Source organism: Sturnira hondurensis, unplaced genomic scaffold, assembly GCF_014824575.4.
Source record: "Sturnira hondurensis isolate 20B ecotype Veracruz unplaced genomic scaffold, ASM1482457v3 Scaffold0000022, whole genome shotgun sequence".
NCBI lineage: Eukaryota > Metazoa > Chordata > Mammalia > Chiroptera > Phyllostomidae > Sturnira > Sturnira hondurensis.
The window spans coordinates 7,372,089-7,396,272 of record NW_028072653.1 but is presented as its reverse complement, the minus strand read 5'-3'; the positions used below and the strand labels follow the sequence as shown (position 1 = coordinate 7,396,272).

The following is a 24,184-nucleotide window of genomic DNA, read 5'->3' as shown; positions in this document are numbered from 1 at the left end:
ATGGGCTGGGAGATGACCCCCATGCTCGCAGAGCTTACAGATGCCCCATTACACCTGTTTCTTGTGTTTCTGAAAGGCCATAGAGAACACAAACAGGCATGGTGTGTGGGGATGGGGGACAGAGGACACTTTCAACGGAGGTCCCTTGAGACGTCCTTGGCGGAGGGTACAGAAAGTCTTCCCTAGGCTGAATCTTTTCTTTTTTATTTTTTAATTGTTCAAGTACAGTTTTCTGCCTTTTACTCCCATCCCAGCCTACCCCCCCAGGCCTCCCCACCTCCCTCCTGTTCCCCGCCCCCCTTGTTTTTGTCCCTGTGTCTGTCATACTTGTTCCTGCAAACCCTCCCCCTTTCCCCCGGAAATTCCCTCCCCTCTGGTCACTGTCAGCCTGTTCCCTATTTCAGTGTCTTTAGTTATATTTTGCATGTTTGTTTGTTTTGTTGATTAGGTTCCAGTTAAAGGTGAGATCATATGGTGTTTGTCTTTCACCTCCCCCAGGCTGGACCTTGCCACAGCATCATGGAGCTTTGGGTGGGAGGCTGTGATGGCGGCCTGTCCGTCTGCCAGCTATGTTCCACCAGCGCGCAAAGAAGTGCTCCTGTCATATTTCTTAGCCAAGAGAGGTCCCTGCTGATAGGAGGGAGACTTGGGTGGGTCAGAATGTCACCCGGCCTTGCTCCATCCTGAAAGCTTCTCTGGGGTCTTCTGTCTTCTCTGAACTCCAGGGATGCTCGGCGCCTCGGCCCTCACACCACTCCACGGGCTAGACTCCCAGCAGCCCTGGCAAAGATTAGGCCGTTGCTTCACAGCATGACGCCCCCAGGCACTGCCCTGCTGTGGAATCCCTGCACGTTCCCTGCTGTCCCTGGGTGGTGGTGGGGGGGGGGGTGACACCTACCTGGTGTGTCTACACGGCTGCACTATTGAACTTCTTCCCCCTCCCCAGAGGCAGAACCGGGGCTGTCAGAATCTCACACCTCTGTCTGGAGGTCCAGTTCCCAGCCTCTCTCCTTCACACAGCCTGGCAGGCCAGTTCCAAAGTCTGGATGGCCGCTCAGTTTCTTAGTCTCTGTGATCGTGATGGAGAGGGACCCCCAAAAGGGGAGCACGACACCACAAGCCTGCTGGTTGCCAAATCCTGTTAACAGCATGTGCTTATGCTGTCTGCTCTCTTTCCCTCTTCATTCTCGAGTTACTGTCCGTGACTTAGTTCCTCGTTTGGATTTTTGCAGCAGCTCCTGCGCTGTCCCGCTCCTCCTCCTATCTTTTCCCCTTCCACTCTGGCTTCCCCCATACCTGAGGGGGCCCCAGAGGTCTGGCTCGTCTTTTCACCGCAAGTGCCGAGGTGGCAGTGCAGTGATGCAGGGTAAGTTGGTGTCATCGCCTTTGTCATGCTGGGTCCAGACCTGGTGTCCCGCCAGTTCAGGAGTTTGTAAGTCCGTCCCGCATCCCTCTGTCAGGACCCCTCCCCTGACGTCTGACCCCCCCCCCCACCGGCCCCCTGCTGTGTCTCTGTGCTTTTTCCAGGATGTGGAGGGTGGTGCTCAGCTCACATACCACATGCTGCTGCAGCCTGAGTTTCAAGGAGTTTAGGTCCTGCAGGGTGTTGCAGAGGCCTGCCTGCTGGGGTGAGCGTGGCCTGGCAACTGCCTGTGTGTGCTCAGAGTGGGACTTCTACCTAGGTACAGTTGCATCACTGACCTTTATGGCTTCTGAAATATTTTCAGTTGAATCCCTTGAGTTTTCTAGGTAACAGCTTCCTTAAGTAATGATAGTCTTGCTTTTTAATATCTTATTTATTAAAAAATCATTGTTTTGCACATGTCTGTTCTGTTTCGCCAGCACTGCCTATTGAAGAGCCTGTCTCTACTGCACCATATATTCTTGCCTCCTTTGTCTTATATTAATTGGCCATCTGAGCAAGGATTTACTTCTGGGCTCCGAGAGGCCATTCTAATACTATACGTCCCAACACACCACTCTGCTAATTAAACCCAGGACCAGCTCCCCACTGCCCTCAGGGTGCATGCCAGCCCAGGAAAATATTCCCACGTGTGGCCCCAGCTCTTGCTCTCTTCTTTATTCTGCACCCAGCAGAGCACATTCCCTCGTCCCCGGCCACGCTGCGTTACAGTTTCCTGAAATGCCACCCCCTTTTCTGACCTCTTTGCTGTGTCACCGCAACCCTCTGTCCTCAGGTCACGCCTTCCTGAGCTCTTCGCCTGGATAACTCCCACGGCTCTTTGGGAGCGACTCCAGCTCTCCTGGAAGCTCTTCCTGGCCTCTCGTCCGGCCCCTCAGACATGACTGTGGTGGTTGAGCTCCTGCTCATTCAGCCCCCTTCAATCATGCGAGCCCCCCTCCCCTGCCGCAGCAACCGTGAAGGTCAAGTGCCTAAAAGGGCCGAGAGATTACAGCGACCTATCACTCAGGGGCGCTGCCTGGCTCATCTGGGCTGCGACGCGTTGAGCCTCAACTTCTGGGGCTTGTTACCTGGCCACAGCCTGTCCTCTCCTGAAGGACCCACTCGGTGCCCCTGTCCCTGTGATAGTAGCCTCTATCGTAGCTCACGTCACTCACTCTACATGGTCTTCGCCACTAGACTGTCAGCTTCTCGGTGGCAAGGATTTCTTTTTCTTTCTCTTTTCTAGAGTCTACTCACTCCGCCGTCCTTGATACCCAGTTGGCTCTTAGTGAATGCCCTAACTTGGAAATTTGAAACATGGGTTTCCTTTCCAGCCCCAACACAGAAGAGACTTGAACCTAGAATAAAACAAATCTAGATACACCCAGGAAAACAAGGAATTATGCTTATAAAACGTGATGCGCTTCTAAGAGTCCACTGTGTAAACATTGTTCGAGTGAAGGTGTGATTCCAGGGCCCCATGTGACAGAGCATCGGAGTGGAGTGAAAAAAAGGTCAGGACCCTAAGGGACGGCGAGAAGCGCCTGCGTTCTCACGGGCCAGCAGATCCCTTTGGTTGACTGACGGCTGCAAACTTCCCTGCCTAGGGCTCACGAAGCATCCGAGGAACGGGACACTCTTAACCCACATCCCACTCCACCTTTCCTTCCCACCGCTCCCCTGCGATTCCCAGGAGTTGCCTTTATTTCATTCACTAAGCAATTTATGAATTGCATTACGATAAATGAGATGCAAATAAATTCCAGGCTTTCTCCCTCATTTTCAAATTACATTTTCAGTCCACTCGACCTGTTATAATCTCATAGTGATTTTCATTTAAGAGAGTTAAATGGATATGTGATTATTGTTACAGGAACTAACACTAGACAATTAGGTGTTGAGGTGTTGATAGATAAAGCTGTGTTCTGATTTGCATAAACACGGCGCCAGCAAATCTAACCCTGGCAGAAATGCAGTTGTAAGACCTGCGTGCCTAACTTCTGCTAATTACCACATGTCCCATTATTAAGATTTTTTTCATATTCAGAGTTGGGATTACAGCCACTTTATTTGAGGGCCACATTTCCTTTTTACTTCGGAAACTTCGTCAACATGCATAACTGATTTATCAGAGAGAAGGCGTAAGTACGGCGTATAATCAACTTCTACAATGCAGAGTATCAAAAATCACGCACACAGCCTTGAAATCCAGCTATTAAGGGTTTAGCTACTAATCTCATTTCATTTTCGTCTTTAGGAAGATACGGCGTGCAGCTTGCCACTGCGCAGACGCCAGCTGTGGAAGACGAACATAGGAGGCAGCTGATAACCTAACGTGGAGCAGCAAACTCCAACTACACAAAGGCAGGCTCTTAGCATGGAATGTTGTGGCTCTGCAGGGCGTTCACCAGGGCCGGCTGGATTTCAGTCCAATAACCCGGCAAAAGTTATGACCCACGTTCTCTCGATGGTAAGTAAGCCTTCTACTCTCAGGGGTTCTGAAGCATTTGTTAAAATCTGCCATGTTCACGGTCTTCCTAGTGCTCATCTTAATCTGCAATTATTTCAGTTATTAGTCCACTCATTATCTGCCCCTCTCCGGCCACCCGTGCAGGTAGGCCTTGGGAGGGTTGGTGTGCCATGCATGGTCAGTGCGTAGCACAGTGCCTGGCCCACGGTAAGGGTTCAGTAAGTGTGTGTCGGATTCGATGCAGTCTGAGATCCTAGAATTGCCCCTGGCGGGGGTAGGAAACAGTCCCGAGTGTCAGATAAATGACCAGAGCAGGACCCAGATTATATGGCTGCCAGTGGATCTGAACAGGAAGCTGCGTGGCCTGGTGGTCAGAGAACCACACAGAAAGACTGGACTTGGTCCTGGCTTTGCCGTGTTCCACCCGCAGGCTGGGTGATCGCTCCACCTCTCTCTCCTTCCTTAACCCATCCAATGAGCCTGCATCTGGATAGTCTACCAAATTGTCCACCCCTGGAATGTCAGGGGCACATTATTAGTAGTTTCCCCAGCAGTATTTAGTGAATCACCCAGCACGCAGGAGGCACTGGCACCAGCTCAATCAGCTGAACTGGTCAAAGAGTGGAAGTGGAGGGAGCAGATGGCAAAGTGTGCAAAGGAGACCGAAACTATCTCTCGCTGTGGCACGTGGTCGACCCCCACCTTTTTCAGTCCTAGAAAATGGAGACTGTTTTGCCCAAGCTATCAGTTCCAAAGGGATAGATGGCTCCTACCTTCTGAGGGAAAGACCTGTCTTTTCCAAAAGGGAGGACTGGAGGCTCGGAAACTGGGAAAGTCCCCCAGCTCCCGCGGAAAAAGTGTACCCCCTACTGCTTTGGGATGACACGTCGGGTAGGCGGAGCCACTTACCCGGAGCTTCCTGCCAAAGATGGTGACTTTGCCTTTAATCTGCTCCTTTCTCAGGCGCCACTCAATGGAGTTCAGGCCGTTCTCCATGGGCAGGGAGATGTTACAGCGCCCAATGGTGGGGGTGATGGTGCCCGCCAGGACATGCGGCTCGCTGTGGAAACTGACACCCATCCCGTTGGCGTACATCACCCTCAGGGTGCCATTGTTACAGAGCTGGTAGCTGTTCCGCACTTGATCTGGAGAAATGTAAGTGGGGGTGGGGACAGGGAAAGAAATTATCCACTCGGTCATCGAAGAGCAGAACCCCCTTTTTCAAATAGGTCTCCATGGTCGTTGCAGCTGTCTGTCAGTCTAAGGGTGCTTCCAGTTAGCACACACACAATGTTCAGGTGAATAGGGGAGATGCCACCAATCCGTGGGGAGAAAAACATTATTCGTATGTGGTGCACCCGAAGGAACGCACTGTGATGTTTTTCTTTTACTCACTGAGGACTATTAACAGTACATTTAAAGGTGTCTGTTGCCTACACAATTTGCATCAGTCAAATCCCTGATCTTTAACATATACTTGAGCTTAAATGGACAAAAATAAACAAAAAACTACTTAAGTGTGTGTGTGTGTGTGTACATAATAATTTTTTTCCCTTTTGCCTACCATCTAACCTGAGCTTGATGGTTTAGCCACAGGTCAGATCTACTGCAAATCAAATTTAGGATTAAAATCAAGAGACACAGCAGCCGCCCCGCCCCTCATGACTCGGCTGCTGACTGCACCAGGATGCCGCCGCTGCTCTCGACAGCTCTAAAGGGACGCAACCCGCCTGCGGTAGACAGCCTGTGGGAGCCGGTGCTGCACGCTTCCCTGCCTAAACAGGATCTATACTTGCCCACTGACTTCTGACCTTCTCCTTTATCAGAAGGCTTCAGGAAGGCAATGTGACTCAGAGACCCCTTTTACAGATATGTTGCTTCCTGGCCATGTGGCGGAAGGCATCCAGCTGGGCTGGCCTTGGGGACGCTGGCTTGTGGGGTGGAGAGAAGTGTGGCCCTGTCACACTTGCGACTAGAGCCATCATGTGGAAGATGGAATCTACATCGTTAATCATTCGGCAGAGCAGAAATAGAGTCATTGAAACAGACTCTGCTGTGGGGTAATAGTCCAGAAATGTCACCATTTATCTACTGAGAGGACACTTTTATCCTCTGACAATAGGCTAACCCACTGACATTATATCTTAATTAAAAGGAAAATTAATCTGCACAATTCTTTTTCTTGCCAGCCCCTGTGCTTGCCCTGGACTGCATGTCATTCCGACAGTGACAGTAACTATGGGGTGGTCAGAGACCACTGTGCTCCCAGTCTTGGCAGGAGAATGCGAAAGAGCTCTGCCTGCAGGACAGCCAAGTCCACAAACAAATGTGTGGAAGAGAGGATCAGAATGGGACCCCGCCCCCCCCCCCCCAAAAAAAAGANCCCCCCCCCCCCCCCCCCGCAAAAAAAAAAAAGTAGGCCCCAGAGAATAATGGGCCTTTGTGAAGGCAGCCATGTTCACTGGGGCGGCGGGGAGGGGTGGGGAGCTAGCAGGTGGGGCGACCATGTGGGGATGACACGGATACTTTCAGCTAGGCCTGTAGCCATTCCTGAATGTCTAGACGGTTTGGTCTAGATGATATTCTCCTGAATCTGGTTCAGTCATTTTCTACAAGGCCAAGTGCCTGTAGAGTTTGTTTGCTGTAACTCTTTCACTAAAACAGCAAGCTGAGGGGGTGGCTGTAGGTCTCTGGAAGTCTGACGAGGCTTGGTGACTCACACCTCCAGAGGTGAGTGCAAGGTCGGGGTACTGTGGGTGGGGGTGCTCACCCTGTACCACTGTGTAGGAGGCTTCCACCGAGGACAGGTTGGTAATGACAGTGACGTCATCATCACGGTTGGAGTTCTCAATGTCGATGGTGATGGATTTCTCCATTTCCCGGTGCAGGCTGGTCACCACCCCCGTGGGGCGTGTCACATTTGTCAGGCGGCCCTCGTGGTCATAGCTAGAGGACAGACACACGGGTTGACACACAGTTACTGGGACAGAAGTCTTTCCCAACACTTGGAACCATGCAATGGACAGGTTCACGGGGCCAGAGGAAGCGACTGGAACGTGGAGCGACCAGGTGGTACATGAGTCGGAGGCCCCTTGCCATAATCCTCAAAACCCCAACCTGCTCTGAGACATGATGGTGACACTTTCTATTGTCCACTGATATCCCTGACGCAATGCAGTAGAAACACCTTACCCTGGCAGGGGGCACCTTATCGTGCTTTCCCAGGGTACTAGGAACACCTTCCGAGCATCTTTTACTCTTTATCCATGTGTCCTACAAAGCCACCAAATGATCCTTCCTGAAAATGATCAGTTTCCTTATGTCACGTCTCCTCTGGACTAACCATACCCTTTCCCCGTTGGTTTCTCAACCAAATCAAAACCTAGCATTTGAGACCATCCATGTCCTTGGCCTTCGACACTCATACAGCCTCGTCCCACTTGTCACCTCATAGTCCTCTGGACGCTCACCCTGGGCCAAACGTCACCCCCATGCCTTGGCACAAGCGGAGCAAGCCTGGCTGCCTGTAACCTTTTCTCCGCTACTACAGCTCCTAACCAACCACGGCTCAGCGCCCCAAGCAGCCTTTTCAGAGTGTTTTCCCAGGGACTGACTCGACCTCAGGTGTCCCCAGCACACAGGTCTAGGGACACCAACGACAAGCGCTGCTACCAGAAAGGTGCCGGAAGTGCAGGCCCCTCCCCCCCCCCCCCCCCCGCCCCACTTTATGTATGTGTCACCTTGGAAACGAATGAAAAGACAATTCAACATCCACAAATCAATCAATGGGATAGATCACATGAACAAAGGGAGGCTACAAATCCTGATCATCTCAATAGACTCAGAGAAGCATCGGACAAAATTCAACATCCATTTACGATAAAAGCTCAACAAAGTGGATACAGAGAAAACGTGACTCAACGCAATAGTGGCCGTCTATTACAGGCCACAGTGAGCATCATTCTCAACAGTAGAAAGCTAAAAGCTTTTCTTCTAAGATCAGGGAACAAGACAAAGATGCCACCTGAGTCAACATAATAGTGGAAGGCCCAGGGAGAGAACTTAGGTACGAAAAGAAAGAAAGGCATCCGACTTAGAAAGGAAGAAGTATCACTATTTGCATATGACGTGAGATAGAGAGAAAACCCTAAAGACTTCACTAAAACACTGTTAAAACTAAGAGACAAATTCAGTAAAGTTGTAGGCAACAAAATCAATATATTAAAATCTGTTGTATTTCTATACAGCAATAACTAGCAGAGAGAAAAAATGTAAAAATATCACATTTTCAATGACATCAAAAAGAATAAAATACCTAGACATGACTTTAATTAAGGGGGCGAGTGACTTGTCATTGAAAAGTATAAGATGCTGATGAGAGAAACTGAAGATACAAATACATGGAAAGCTATTCTGTGTTGTGCTCACAGAGTAAAAGAACTAAAATTTAAAAAATGTCCATACTACCCAAAGCCACGGACTCAATTACCACTCCATTGACTCATACTACTTAATGCAGTCCCTATCAAAATTCCAGTTTTTAAAATCCTCACCCAAGGACATGTTCATCGATTTCGGAGAGAGGGGAACGGAGGGAGAGAGATGGGAACGGAAGCACTGAAGCGAGAGAAAAACATTGATCGTTGTCTCTCCTATACACCCCGACCAGGGACTGACCCCTCAACCTAGGCATGTGCCCTTCCCCAGAAGCAAACCTGCCACCTTTCAGTTTACAGGATGATGCTCCAGCCCACTGAGCCACACTGGCCAGGGCAAAATTCCAGTTTTCTTTTTATCAAACAATCAACAAGTGGGACTACATCAAACAAAAAAACTTCCATACAGCAAAAAAAAAAAAAAAAAAAAAAAAAAAATCCAAAAAAATAAAAAGATATCCACGGAATGGGAGAAAATATTTGCAAATCATAAATCTGATAAGGTGTTAATATTCAAAACACATAGAGAACTCATACAACTCAGTAGCAAAACACCAAACTGATTTAAAAAATGAATAGGCATTTTTCACAGAAATGAAACAAACAATTGTAAAACTTGTACGAAACCACAGGAGACCCAGAATAGCCAAAGCAATCTTGAGAAAGAAGAACTAAGGTGGAGGCATCATGCTTCCTGATGCCTATAGAGGCATCAGGGGCCAATGTCACTTTCAAACTATATTACAAAATTACAGTAATCAAACAGTATGGTATTGGCATAAAAGCAGACACATAGATCGGTGGAACAAAATGGCTCAGAAATAAAACCATGCATACACGGTCAGTTCATTAATGACACAACAGCTAAGGCTATCCAATGTGGATAAATACAATCTTGTAAAAAATGTTCATTGGACAGCCCCATGCAAGAAAAAAAAAGGAAAAAGAAACTTGTCCACTATTATACAATACTCACAAAAATTAAATGATGAAAAACTTAGTAAGATCTGAAGCCATAAAAGCTTTTGTTTCTTGATAGAAATCAATACTGAGTCTAGATCCTGAAAGCTAGAAAGCTAGAAAAAGATAAGTGGTATGCNGAGGCATCATGCTTCCTGATTTCAAACTATATTACAAAATTACAGTAATCAAACAGTATGGTATTGGCATAAAAGCAGACACATAGATCGGTGGAACAAAATGGCTCAGAAATAAAAACCATGCATACACGGTCAGTTCATTAATGACACAACAGCTAAGGCTATCCAATGTGGATAAAGACAATCTTGTAAAAAATGTTCATTGGACAGCCCTGTGCAAGAAAAAAAAGGAAAAAGAAACTTGTCCACTATTATACAATACTCACAAAAATTAAATGATGAAAAACTTAGTAAGATCTGAAGCCATAAAAGCTTTTGTTTCTTGATAGAAATCAATACTGAGTCTAGATCCTGAAAGCTAGAAAGCTAGAAAAAGATAAGTGGTATGCTCCTTGGCGTTGGTGTTTTTGGTAGTTTTTTTTGGATTTGACACCAAAAGTTAAGGCAACAAAAGAAAAAAAAATTCAACAAGTGGGACTACATCAAACTAAGAAACTGCATGGCAAAGTAAACTATCAACACAACGAAAAGACACTGAATGAAACAAAATATTTGCATATCATAGATCTGTTAAGGTGTTTATACCCCAAATATGTATAATATATAGGACTTATACAACTCAATAGCAAAAACCCGAACAATCTGACTAAAAAATGGGCAGGGTATCTGAATAATCATTTTTCCAAAGACAACACACAGATAGCCAACAGATACACGAAAAGGGGCTCCGTATCACTAATTGGAGACATGCAAATCAAAACAGTGACCCATCACCCCCACATCTGTCAGAATGGCAGTTCTCCAAAGAAAAAGTGTGGAGAGGACATGGAGAAAGGGGGACCCCTGCGCACTGCTGTTGGAAATGTAAATTGGTGCAGCCGCCGTGGGAGAAGTATGGAGATGCCTTATTCACAAATTAAAAAGAACTATGTATGAGTCTGCAACTCTACCTTTGGGTGTTTATTTGCTGGGCGGGGGCAACAAAACTCTGACTTGAGAAGGCACATGTACCGCTAGTTCACCACAGCATGGTTCCCAGTAGCCAAGTCATGGAACCTAAGCGTCCGCTGACGTATGAATGGATGTAGAAAACGTGGTGTATACAATGCGATGAAATAGTCCTCCGCCATAAAAAGAAGAAAGTGTTCTGAGAACACGGGTGGATTTTGAGGGTACTATGTGAAGGGACGTAAGTCAGACAGAGAAAGACATAACCCCGCAAACAAGCTCATAGATACAGAGGACAGATGGGTGTGGGGTGGGGGGTGGGTGTCATGGCTGAAGGGAGTCAAAAAGGGAAAACTTTTCTGTGACTTATTTATTCTGTAGCTTCCAGTTACAGAATAAATAAGTCACGGGAGGTAAAGCACGGCGTGGTGACTATCGTTAATAATACTGTCCTGCATATTCGAAAGCTGCTAGGAGGGTAGATTTTGGAAGCTGTCATCACCAGAAAAAAGTGTTTTACAACTGTAGGGTGATCGAGGTTAACTAGACTTATTATACTTATTGTTTCCTTTTTTTTAAAACTATTTTTAAACTTTATTTATTTATTTATCTTTAGAAGGGAAGGGAAGGAGAGAGGAAGAGAAACATCAATGTATGGTTGCTTCTCGTGCATCCCCTGCTGGGAACTGGCCCCTGCCGGGAACTGGCCTGCAACCCAGGAATGTGCCCTGACTGGGAATCGAACCGAGATTGTCTGGTTCACAGGCCTGTGCTCAATCCACTGAGCTACACCAGCCAGGGCTATAGCTATTGTTTCTTGATATATATCAATACTGAGTCATGCTATTGTACACGTACAATTAATATAATCTCATGTCAAATTTTCCTCAATAAAAATTAAAACAGTTCTAAGTGTTCAGTACAGGCTGCCCAGTGAAGTTCCCAGTGACAGACTCTGTCCCCAGCTCTTGCACAGGAGGGACTGTGCCAGGGCTTATTCTGTGGGACCCGGGTCAGGCTTGACTTCCAATCTCCTGAGTTACCTGGACATTTGCGATGGGCAGGCTGCCTTGCTCCTTCTAACAGAAGGAGCAGGAATCGAGATTCTGCTTTCATGGCATAGAGGATTGGGGTTGCCCCAGAATCTCAGGGGCAACAGGATGGGAAACACATTCTCTTTAACTTTCAAAGGAGAGTCAGTGGCCCGCAGCCGTGCTGACGTTCCTCCCACGCAGAGAGGATCTGTGCAGTCAGGTCTTTATGCAAACGCGCCTATGCATAATTGCAAGTCGTGTGAGTTCTTGCCACGAGGCCTCAGGGCCACCCCACAGAACCAGGCCAGCCTTGGACTGACTTATTCAGTGAGTATTCACTGCATGCCTACTGTGTGCTTGGTGCTTGCTGTTCAAGGCACTGGGGACATTGCTAAGGACAAAATGGGTGAAAATCCCTCTCCTCATGAATGTATGTACTGGATAAAGGGCAAAAATAAACTAGAGTACTAGAGTATGTTAAAAGTTTTAAAATAAAGGAGGGAGGGGGCAGGGAAAGGAAGGAAGGTGTGTGGTGGGGAGGAGGAGAGAGAGGGGGAGAGAGGGGGAGAGGGTGGGGGGGGGGGAGAGAGAGAGAGAGAGAGAGATTGGTTGTAATTTTAAGTTCAGATACTGGCTGTTCTTCCCCCAGTCGGAGAGTTTCCTAGGCATGACGGCATTCCCCACACCTGCTCCCATCTCTGAGTCAGGCCTCAATCAGACGGGCCTTCTGGGAGTGACATGGCTTCTCCCCCAGCCTGGTGAGCCCACAGGTACATGATCTCTGAAACGTGTCAGGCCTTTAGAAGATGAAGACCTAGTAGGCGTTTGGGTCCCTGTACAGCTTTAACCTAAGTGGGTGTGAGAGCTACAGATGGCATTCGGAAGGTGCCTTCGGGGACAGAGGAACTGGACCATAAAGTTGGATCAAGTTTCTGTGCCCTGAAGAGTTGTTAGATGCTACCAGAGTCCGGGAACCACAGGTTTGCCCGGAGAAAGAAGCTAGAGCCCAGGAAAGCAGTTCTGCAATACAGTAAACTTCCAGCAGGTGGCAACAGCTTCCTGCACGTTCTCCCAAACCCATGGTCAATACAATCAGAAAGTTAACCCTCCAGGATTTAGGAGTGATCAACAATATCTGCTCTTCCCTCTTTGACAACCCCTCTCTAGTTTACTCAATTCCTGGCAAGCAGCAACACCTCGACAGAAAGCAAGCAAGGACTCCAAATAGGCAGAAGATAACTAGACCCTTCACCACCAAGCAGAGCCAGACCCTTGAAAATCCCATCCCAGTCTCCATCAGCAATTGGCAGAAGGAGGCCTTAGCAATTTCCTCCAGCCAGAGTCCCACTAGTTAATACCCGCAGCAGCCGATGACAGTTCGACCAAGCTCCACCTGCAGCAACGAGGGAAAACAGCTTTCTGGCAAAACAAGCGGTGGGACTATTAAGTATGAGATAATTGTTAGGGGAAATATGACCAGCTCTCGCATCTTTTAATACACCTAGCGCTTTATCCGTATTGATCTGCTCCTGCTGAAGAGGAAACTTGGAGTTTATCTACCTGTCTGTGCAATCAAGCGTGTGGCTGGACCTATTGGCAAATTACAGGGCCCCCCCAGGACCTTGCCTTTTAGGTTCTAATTTCCTTTCGTACGGTGAACGGGAATAATCAGCTAGGTTAATCAACACTTGATCTCTCGGGGTGGGGGGGGGCGGGGCGCGCTATGCATGGCCCACATCTGACATTGGAGCAGCAAGCAGCCAATCGGAATTCCCAACTCTTCGGGGAGAATGTTCCATATCCGAGACGCAATAGTGCACATGGCCGAGGAGGAAGGGATGAGCGGACAGGGATGCCTCGGGGCCATAAGGAGACATTCAAGTTCGAAGGACAACGTGCACAAGCATTTCTAAAAGCCACACGATGGCCATTTCTGATGCGGGCAAGGGCAGGGCAAGCATTCTCGGGAAACACATTCTAAACTGACTTACTCGTAGAACGTCGTCCACCCGGTTTCGTCGCTCTTGGTGGCCAGGAGGCCCGTGTTCCCGTCGTAGGTCATGAGGCCCAGCTCCAGGTTCTGTGTGGACACGACTTTGAGACCCCCGCTGGTGCCCACCGTGAGGGTGACGATCTGGTTGTCGGGCATGAGCAGGTGGCGGGCCACGCCATTGCCGTCCCGACGGACCTTCAGGGAATTCCCACTGTTGTCAATCAGCTCTGTGACGTCGTTGTCCGCGCTGTACGTGAAATTGTAGAGGTACTCCCCTGTGACCAGGCTCACAGTGTACTGGTGGATGCCCTCGGCGTTGAAGACGTACAGCTCCTGCTCCCCGGGGGACGCCGCCTCGTACTGGTTGAAAGCGTTAAGGACGGGCTTGTTCTTGCTCACCGCCCTGATCCGAATGTTCCCAAGGTCTGCGATGTAGATGGTGCCGTCAGGAGCTACGGCCAGGGAGGACGGGGCATTCAAGATGGCATCCGTCGCGTAGGCGTCATCCCCTGAGTAGCAGTTGCAGTTGACGTCGTTTTTGCAGTCGCAGTCCGAGGCGGCGCCGGCCAAAAGGCAGATCTCCCCGTTGGTGGTTACCTGGCGTAGGCGGTTGATCTTCTTCTCGTCCGTCTCGGTGATGTAGAGGATGCCCGTGTGAGAAATGGCGATGGCACTGGCTGACTCCAGAGCGGAGTGGATGGCCAGCTTGCTGAGTGAGTAGTCGATGCCCGGGACCTGGCAGTGCATGGGGCGCCCGGCGATGATGCTGACCTGGTGGTTCTCGGTGATGCGCAGGATGACGTTGTTCTCCAGCACGTACAGGGAGTTGTCCATGGGGTTGACGGCCAGGTCTGTTGGCCACTCCAGGCGAACCTGGGGGTGACACAGCATTTAAGAACAGCCTCTAACATGCCCAATGTTTAATCGTGCAGGACACTCATATTGGTTTCACGCCGTGGTGGGGAAAAGGACATTTTCACTAACACCCTGTATAGAGACATGCTGGTTATAAACCACTTGTGCTGACTATGCATGATGGAGAAGAGACTATGTAACGTCCATCTCCTCCTGGCACATCAGCTGTGGCTACAGGAGGTCACCAGCTCTCCCACGATGCTCTTCTTAGCCCCAGGGGAGTGGACTTGGGTCCGAGCCGCCATGTATAACAGTACAGGCAGTTCACTGCGTAAGGGGCTAATGTGTCATATTCTGCTCACCAAGGCATGGGCCTGCGGCAGCTCCGTTTATTTTAAGAAGACCCCTTTACCTAATCCACAAAAAGAAGCCATACACCTTGGAATGTGGCCCCGACTCAAGGGCGGGGCCTGCCCAGGCTGGCCAGCGAATGGCAACCCGAGTGTCTGCTTGAAAAAATGAACTGGACAGAACATACTCCTTCTCTGCAGAATTTGAAATGAAAACCTCAGTTGAGAGCTGTCAGTTACGTTGCAGAATTTAAGCTGAACTTAATGGGGTTGACTGAGGGTTGAAAGGGCCCTGACAGGAAGGGTAGACGTATATTCTGGGTTGCTTAGAATCTGTATAGTAGAGTCCAGTCTCTTATGCTGTACATTTGAGTGAACCTGTTTGTGTGCTCCGCCACTGTAGGAGCCCAGACTAACGGGATCTCATTTGGGGGAATGTTGCAGAGGGCTCTGCTCCAGTTATTACTGCACAAAATAAAGGTTTATATAGTGCAGATGCAATCATTTCAGATTAACAGGGAAGTTCCGATCGACACATAACAGTGTATGGTACCTTCTCAAACCTGCAGTAATGATGGAGAAGGGAGGTAATTACACAGTGGCTCCTACCCTGTAATCGGCCGTGGCTGGAGAATGCCACCTGCCCCACTTTTCTGAGCAGAATTCTCTCTCTCTCTCTCTCACTCCTATCTGACATTTCCCAGTCCATGCTGCTGTCTAGTTCATCTCAAGCCTTCTGCACACCTACCTGTGATCTCCATCTCTAGCTCCCCCTTCCTACTCCACTCAAACAGGTTGCTGATGAGACTATCAGGGCAAGAACCAGGTGTGGCTTAGTGACGAGAAATGAGAGTGAGAGAGAGAGAGAGAGACAGGTAGGGCCCTCTCTACCTGGGCCACGTCCATGCTGGAGTCGCAGCTCAGTGGCCGGACGGCGGTGAGGTCATTGGAGCCCAGCAGGGTGGAGATGATTCCGTTCTGGTCGACCTTCCGGATCATGGTGGCGTCGACAAAGTACATGAGGCCATTCTTGTCTACAGCGATACCTGAGCAAGACAAACAGTGGAAGTGTGTCTTTTGACAAGAGGCAGGGCTTGTGGGGTTGCCTCACTGGTCATCATCTTCTCAGACCTCACTGAGTGGCTTATCACCCTCAGAGCAGCGGTTCTCAGCCTCCCAAGGTGACCCCCTTTCTCGTGAGCACCGTGCTGAGAGCTGCATTATCCCTGGGTGCTCGCTGTAAAACCACCCAACTGAAGCATAAACCTTGGGCTGCAAACGAATGAACAGGGAATTGGCTTTGCATCTGCTTTTTTTTTAAACAAAAAGATTTTATTTATTTATTTTTAGAGAGATGGGAAGGGAGGGAGAAAGAGGGGAAGAGAAATATCGATGTGTGAGAGATACACTGATTGGTTGCCTCTCCCATGCCCCCAGCTGGGCACCTGGCCTGCAACCCAGGCATGGGCCCTGACCAGGAATTGAACCGGTGACCTTTGGGTTCACAGACTGGTGCTCAGTCCACTGAGCCACACCAGTCAGGGCTGCATATGCTCTTTTTAGGGAAGAAGTTATTTCCCAAGTTCACTGCTTGTGAAATTATGGGTGGTAACTACTCGTCTACCCACCACAACCGTTTGCAACAATGAGGTTGAGAAAATAACGATTCTTGCAGGAGCCCACTTCAGAACACGTCCTCCAGGAAGCATTCCCAATTAAGTCTGGACACCACTTAGCATGTCAGTGCCCTGGGGGAACGCTGGTCCTAGCACTTCCCCCGTAAGGTGCAGACAGAAGCTCCTACCTCTTTTCCATCTTCATTCCAATGCCCACGCCCAAGACTCCTTACTGGCTGCTTCCATGGGAACTAAAAATTCTCAGAATTGGACCTTCAGATGATTGGTCCTTTGCCTTGACTCTCTCCCGGCCTTTTACAAACAGAGATCCATTGGTTCCAAGAGCCCCTCCCATCCACCGCAGGCCCTTGGAAATGATACCCGTTTTTATTGGGCATTGGCTTCATGTCAGGCACTGCGCTTTAGACTTGGTGTGCACTGTCGTCTCACATGAACCCCCAGGAGTGGCTGGAGGCTGCCCACCGGCTCCGGCTCCGCCCCCCCAGCTGGCCCTGTGGCTCCTGGAGCCGGCAGTTCCTTCTGACCCTGTGACTGGCAGCGGCCAGCAATCTCCCACTATCTGGGTATGGCACAGGTGGGTGGGTGAAGAAAGCTGAATTCAAACAAACAAATGCATTTTTGAAGGCAACGCCCACACGCCAAAGCAATCTCTCAGCGTCGAATCATTCTAGGGAAAGCTGTGTTTGTGTGTGCCTGGGCTCAGCGGGGCTCCAGTGAGCAGGAGCAAGCCCAGCTCCTGGCCGGCTCTCCCTGGAGCGGGGCTTTCTCCCCGGGCAGGCCTTACCTCGAGGGCTCATAAGGGTGGCATCCACGGCCTTCCCTCCGTCCCCACAGCGGGCTTCATCGAAGGGTAGGCACTGCTCCCCAGTCCCTGCCATGACTTCCGAGTTTCCCGCCAGGTCCTTGGCTCCGCCCAGAGACTTGACTCGGTAGATTCGCCGACTGTTGGTGTCCGACACGTAGAGGGAGCCAGACACCGGGTCGACCGCCAAGTAGTACTTGTGTGCTGGGTTGTTGCTTTAGTAGGGGAAGCACAGAGAGACATGGGAAGGGGGCTGAGCAGCAGGCCCACGGCATCAGAGCAATGACGAAAATCCTAGCAAGACGCTCACACCATCTCTTATGCCTTTCCACTTTAGTGAACTGGAAAGAACCTACCAGAATAACTCAGTGTTCTCACCTATCATGGTTTTGTAGCTGCTTCTAATTGGACTTAAACTCTGCACTATCAGAGAAGTTACTGCCAAAGTACCATTGCCTCACATAGCTGGTGTGAAAGAGCCCACTCTGGCTCTGCCTCTGTGTGTTTGTTTTGTGTGCCAGCCTCCTTTGTCCCCCTTGTGGGTTCCATGGGCACCAGGGCGCAGAGGGGCATGGCCACGGGACAATGTTCTCTCTTTAATCCATGTCCTCAGTGCTTCCAGGCCACGAGATGGTTAACCTGGAGGCCCCAGGACATTTCTCGACTTTGTCACGGGGGCTCCCCAGGCCCACCCCCAGTCCTCAGCCTCAGCTCCTGCCCACTGCTCCTCAGTGCAGATACGAGTGAAGTGGCCATTTCATGGGAAGAAATGCTATGTCTTGCTGATACCAGGTCCAGAGTGAATTACTGAAATGGGAGATAAAGTTTTTATATCTTGGGTAATAGCAAGGTCACAGGTGTGGACCAAGATGTGCCAGGGCCCTATGCCACAGCAGCAGATAAACACCTCAGGGTGTAGAATGGACTAGGAAGACATCTTGAAGCCTCAGAGACCTGGAGCTCTTTCCCGGCGGTGAGTCTAGGTGGCCTGTGGGTTGCTGACTAGGACAGAGGAAGATGAGCACAGAAAACTCTCAACTCCACTCTGACCCAGCTGGAGCCACCAGGTTCATCTTTTGGCTCTCTCGGGCCCTCGATGCCTCGTGATGAAGAAATCTGTCAGATCGGACCGTTTACTCATGCCCCTCTTGGGTCAAACCCCACAGTTTCTTCCCTTTGCATTGTGTGTCGCTGGTTGGAGGTTGAGACCACAGTGGGAGCTTGTGCCTTTCCCATACTGGTCATTAAAATCACTGCCTCCGGGGTGCAAGCAATGAGTGCTTCTCGGCCCCAGTGAGGGGGGTAGGTTTTGGTGCCTTACGCCTAAAATGAACACAGGCTTTTTTCCCCCCAGTTATTTTTCAGTTGTAGTTTGGAATTGAGGGAAGAGAGGAGCTAGGAGGAGGTGAAGGGTAGGTGAGGGCGATGAGGGTGTTGGATGCATTTGTCCCGTAGACATTAGCTGGTAAATTACTAATTAAAACACCACCATTTAGGCTCTTCCCGATTTAAGGAAGAAAAGAACTAGGAAACTATTTTTAGGAACAATTTGTGAATCGAGACCATCTTTAATTCCAGCTTCTCCTCAGGTTGCTATTAAGACACATAACTGAACTAGAAGTCAAGGTCTTTCTGAAATTTCAGCCTCAATAACTAGTTTGAAAGAGGCTATCCGGATTCCTCTCCTTTCCTTTCTTTCTGCTTCTTATTTTGGCTACGAAGCCTATAGCGAATACCCATATACACAAAATGAACTAGGCCAGGAAGGGAAAAAGGCATGCCATTTTTAATTAGACGCTGTACTTTGTTACGGAATGAACAGTAGCTGGCCTGATCAGCAGAAGAATCAGGGCATTGCACATCTGTGCCTACCTATGAGCAAGGTAATTACTTCTGGACTTTCTAGGGAGCCTGATCCAAGAGGGCTTTTCAGAATCTCTGGCGGAGAGCAGACAGTCGAGGGTGTGGGGTGAGTTCTTGCTGGAGACCCATTCTTCCCCATGGCCTCTTTCTCATTCCAACCAAGGTTCTCGCACAGAAGCTAAGAGAGCTGGATAGCCATGCCTCGACTGCTGTGGCTATGGCAAAGAGCAAATGGGGTGGGTTAGAAGGGGGTGTCCCTCCAGTGCATTGCTGCTGCTTTTTTATTTGACCCCGTTGGGGTGCCTACAACCAGCCAATTTGGGGGTGCCTGAGAAGAAGGGGGCCAAGGACCCCTCCGACGCATGACCTTCCCACTGTCTTGGATGAGGTTGTGCAGCTTGGTTCCACGCTTTGTCCAATTTTGACCTAACGTGCTGAAGCCCCTCCCACGTTTCATTTCAAGGCACGAGGAGAGAGGCATTCCCTCGAGGATTAAAATATATTGCTTGTTTTTTTCTCTTCTTCCGAGTAAAAGTAAGGCCATTTTTTCCCTCCAGAAAGCTCATGTTATATCCATTTCAGTGTACCCAGGGGCAACCTGGAGTTGTCCTAACTTTGTAAAGGACAGCTCCCCAGAGCCAGAGGCACATATGTGTGTGTCGTATACTGTATGTGTGAATGGTACCAGTGTGCTTTTAAATAACCTTGGAGCAATTGAATGACAAAGGCTATTTAGACAAAAGTATTTGGTTTATACCCTTCACACTAGAGAGTGATTGAACTCCCTGAAAATCCCCAATGCATTCGACTGTTGGATTCATTCTGACCAGCAGACTGGCAACTAACTTTTTTTTTAACTGACCATATATATCCAGGGGGAAAATTATTAATGAGTTGAAAATGAGTTTTTGACCCGTTTCCAGTTCATTAAAGCTTTTGTGAACCCAGTCCAGAATTTACAAAAGCCAGAAGTTTGCCTCAACTGTTAGCCCAATTACGGACCGCATTGAGCAGTCTGGATGAAAGTTCGCTGAGGGTTCATTATCTTGCTTTTGCATCTCCCGGAGATTCTAATTACTGTCAGCTTATTTGGTTGCTTTTTTGACTGCATTTCATAATTGCTAAAGCTTATCATATCCACAACACACAATCAGCACATAAAAAGTTACTCTATTTGCTACATAAAAATACACAACATCATACAAGAAGCACGAAACAAAAAAGCAAACACAAGGAAGCAAACGAACCATATCAAATTATACGGGAAAGAGTTTCGTCTTACCTATGTTTAAACTCTTTATTTCTTTATAGCAAGAAAACAGAAGGGAAAAGAACAAACAGTTAGCTGAAGAACTGATGATAAAGCACACATCGCATTTTCGTTTGTTGGATGAAGGGGCCCCCTCTTCCCTCATCTATCTGACAGCGCCTGGCTCAATTTCCTGGCAAGCACCCCTGGTATGGGATGCCTCCGGGCCAGTGGAAAATACAGACAAGAATGCTTGAATTGTTGGACTAGCAATGCAGCTAGCACACAGGTGGCAACAGGTGCAACAGGTCCCCTGGTGAATGAAGGCATGAAAGGGAGGTTACCTGTTGAATGCCAGCACTTACTGGTGGTGATGGATGCTGGGAGCATGGAGTAGAAAGATTCTGAAGCCAAATTCCAGTGCAGCCGTAAAGGGCGCTGTGACTCCTCTGTAACATCTGCACTGGGTTTGAGGGGGGGATCCTGGTGCCACCTGTGCCACCTACTTGCCATTGGTGCACTACGGGGCAGAGTCAGTACCATCCAGGAGAGGGCCCCTGCCCGCACCCAGTTGTGGTTTTGGCAAACACTCTGTTAAGCACGGAGAAGAATCTCAACCATTTCCTATGCCTACTCCACACCTCCTTCCCCCTCCCCACCCACGTGTGTGTGCGGGGCCCCAGGCATGCATTCTTTTTAAATAAAATGCATAGGTAGTGACATCTTATTGTCATTGGAGCCAAAGACAGCTCCTTTTGGAAAAGACTAGTAAAAGTTTTGCTCTTTTTTTCCCCTCAAGAACAAAAAATACATGGCCGTTTGGACAGGTGAGTGCCTGCAAGGTAACCACATTAGGGAGAAAAGAAGAGATAAGCTAGGTCCCGAAGCAGGGACGATGCTCCCCATTCCGGAGGCTTCTGGGCCAAAGTGGAGTGAGCCCTGACCCCTCTTCTGCTTCTGGCTGGGGGGAGGAAACTTTAGGGAAAGAACAAACAGGGATAAAGCCCTGATTCCTGCTTAGGTGCAGCTCAGGCCCCTGCTGGGGGCCATCATTAGTGCTGGGTTTGCACAGGGATTACATTTTTATATTTTATTCCAATGTGTTATTTTTTGCAAAAAAAAAGAAGTTAATTAAATGATGTTGATAACTCCTGAGCTCTGAGTGACACGGTGCAATTTAAGATTCATTCTGCAAAGCCTGGTGTGTCAGGGTGGCAGCTGGGGACCTGCGTGTCTACTTTATATTGCTCAATGAAAGTGCAGTGTTATCTGCTGCCAGTGGTAGTCAGATTTGGCTCTTAATTATTGCAATATCTATCTCACTTCTTCTGAAAGTCAAGATTTTGTAAAAAGACTGCATGGAATTTGGGTCTGCAGACCTGACCTACTTCTTGCCTAAGAACATCTGCGTTAAGTTGATTAATATAATATCTGCACTGGGAGAAGAGGAAGGGCAGGGGTGGGCCACCAAGGTCCTGAGAGAGCAGAGTCGGAGTGATCACAGGGACATGAGCTTTGGAAAGAGGCTGAGGTCACTGCTATTGCGGCCCCGGGCCATTAGTAGGGCAGGTGCTTAGCAGGCAACACACCAGATTAACAGCATCATTGAGTCAGTCTTTGTAGATAAGCCCAGGTGCCCTACTTACCAGGGACAGGCCTCAGTCGTCTGTCCCGTGGCCTCACCAACCCAACCCTGTAGGAATACTCATGAGGACAAAGTGGTGTCTCAGATTCAAGAACTGAGATGGATTAGCTCTTCACACTGTGGAGTCTCAATGACTCCTCTGCAAAGCCCCCAGGGTCCCTCCCAGCACAATCAGCTGGCCTTGCAGAGTGCTCCTCACACCGTCTTGTGATTTACGTGTGTGTGCTTATCTTTGTTGTGCATGCCAGTGAGTCAACGTGGACGTGACTTGACTTCCACAGGGCTGATTTTAGTAGAGAGCCCTGGAGAGAGCAAGACTGGGCAAAGGGGTCCTTGAGGCATGGAGGGCAGGAAGGGGGCTGGGCGGACCTCGCTCTGGACTGGCTCCAGTCCCTCGTGTTCTACTTGGAATCACAGACCTGCACCCAGCTGTCATGGTTTTCTATTCCAACTCCTTCTGTGCTACAGAAAAGGGTGGAGTTGGAATGGCCACATTTGTGTGTGTGTGTGTGTGTGTGTGTGTGTTTGTGTGTGTATTTGTTTTAGTTTCAACTGAACAAAAGTGAGTTGGGATACACTTAGTTCCATTTTGGAGGGATGGGCTTCTGTGACTCCTCCGTACTCCTTCTTGTTATGCTATTGCTCGGTGTTCCGGGTAGGAATGACTTTCAGGAAGTCATTGCCATTGGTGCACTACGGGGCAGAGTCAGTACCATCCAGGAGAGGGCCCCGCACCCAGGGCCCCTGCCCGCATCCAGGAGAGGGCCCCTGCCCGCACCCCCAGTCAGCACAATACGGCCCTGCCCTATTGTGCTGCATTGCTACAGGAAGTGCGATGCCTCGTGTAGGAGTCCTATGTCACTGTTACCAGGACATCAGTGACAGACTGGTTAATGAGTGTTGGCTCAAAACACAGGTAGATTATTCACTGCACAAGAAAACCCCGAAATGCCCAGAAATACTATGAAAGAAGCTTGATGAAGTTTTCCCAACATTTACAATTCTAACAATATTCACAGCATCTCCAATGATCAATTGTGGAGATAAAAGATCATTTTCTGATTCATCAATAATCTGAAGCAAATTTTGACCAGCTATCCTTGAGAGAAAGGCCGAATTTCTACTTTTTATAGTTAATGACATTACAAAATCATTGTCATAGTAAGAGATGGTCGAAGAGGATGTAACCAAAAAGTGTAGGAAAACAAGTATCATGAAAGAGTAATAGTAGTTAGCCAATGAAAAAAATATAGGCCATTTGTCTGGATTTTGTGACATCAGTAATTGTCAGCTTTTCAAAATTTGCAGTTGTTTGGGTTTCTTTTCTCATCCTAAGTAATTTCAGCTTCATTCTGAAATTGCAAATGATTCAGGCCCCTTTAAACCTACATCTGTCTTTGGTAAGAGAGCTTTGAAAACAGTGCCAAGGACTGTCCAGAATTTTGCGGGGCTATTGTTATTCTGGGGGCTGGGTTATATTTGGTTTCCCGACTCTATGTCTACACCCTGGCTATTTAGGGAAAGTGGTTGCTCTCTAGCTAGAACCACAGTCCTCCTTAACATTCTCTGTTGGCGTCCAGCAGGGCCTGTCCTGGCTGAAACTCTCAGGCAAAGCTTATGTTGGCCTGGTCCAATTTCCGCTGCCCTTGCCCTCCCTTCCGAGGCTCCCACTTTCTTAGGTCTCATCCTCTCCAGCACTAGCACATGCGGGCTGGACAGCTCTCTGCTTTGAAGAGCTTCTCCAAGGCAGTGATGGAATGGACCCTCCCCAACAGCACCATCGGAATCTCAGCGCGGGGAAGTGTTTCAGTTGGAAACAAACATATTAAATATTATAACTCTATATTTGGAAAAGAAACAGCATTTCAAACGTTATGTCAAGTGTGAGATTTTTATCTTTACTAAAGGGGCCACATTGCGAAAAGGCAGAGAGGCACTGTCCCATCCCTTACCAGATACTGCCTTGGATTGGGGTCTAGTTCCTAAGAGAGGCTCAAACTGGGGAGGAAGGAAAGATTTTTCTAGGCTAGAAATTCACCCTCAGTTTATCCTGCTCCACGGGGCTTATGTTTTCCAAGGACCCGTTAGGGATGGTGACAGTCATAAGGAAGGAAATGGGCTATAAGAAGTGATGTCAGGCTTGCCGGGAGAAAGGAAGGTTGAAAAGATCCTAAATGCTGGTGGCACTGGATCATACAGGTGACAACCCTTTTCCTAAGGAGAAGGCTTTTTCTAGCACTAGAAGTTTTTCAAGTGTGCAGAACTCTGTGCCTGCACGCTTTGGGTGGGCCGAGGGAGAGAGGGAGAAGAACAGGGGGAGGATGGTGGGCGCCTCCAAATGAAATTCGGCTCGGAGGCTCAGCTCTGGGGTGGGTAAGTGAGACGCGGATGGGCACC

At 48.8% G+C, this 24,184-nt stretch overlaps 1 protein-coding gene across 2 annotated transcripts in view; it reads right to left on the bottom strand.

Annotated features, from left to right (window-relative positions):
• The window catches only part of TENM2 (teneurin transmembrane protein 2), a 343,633-nt gene that overhangs the window by 30,153 nt on the left and 289,296 nt on the right, over positions 1–24,184 (bottom strand). The window contains exons 17-22 of one of the 2 annotated variants that reach the window (XM_037040701.1): positions 20,176–20,196; positions 17,013–17,245; positions 15,483–15,637; positions 13,385–14,259; positions 6,646–6,821; positions 4,785–5,020 (exon numbers count right to left, since the gene is read on the bottom strand). In XM_037040701.1, coding sequence (XP_036896596.1) covers positions 4,785–5,020; positions 6,646–6,821; positions 13,385–14,259; positions 15,483–15,637; positions 17,013–17,245; positions 20,176–20,196 — 1,696 coding nt within the window. The remainder of the gene's footprint in view (positions 1–4,784; positions 5,021–6,645; positions 6,822–13,384; positions 14,260–15,482; positions 15,638–17,012; positions 17,246–20,175; positions 20,197–24,184) is intronic. The other variant, XM_037040640.1, reaches the window with a different exon arrangement.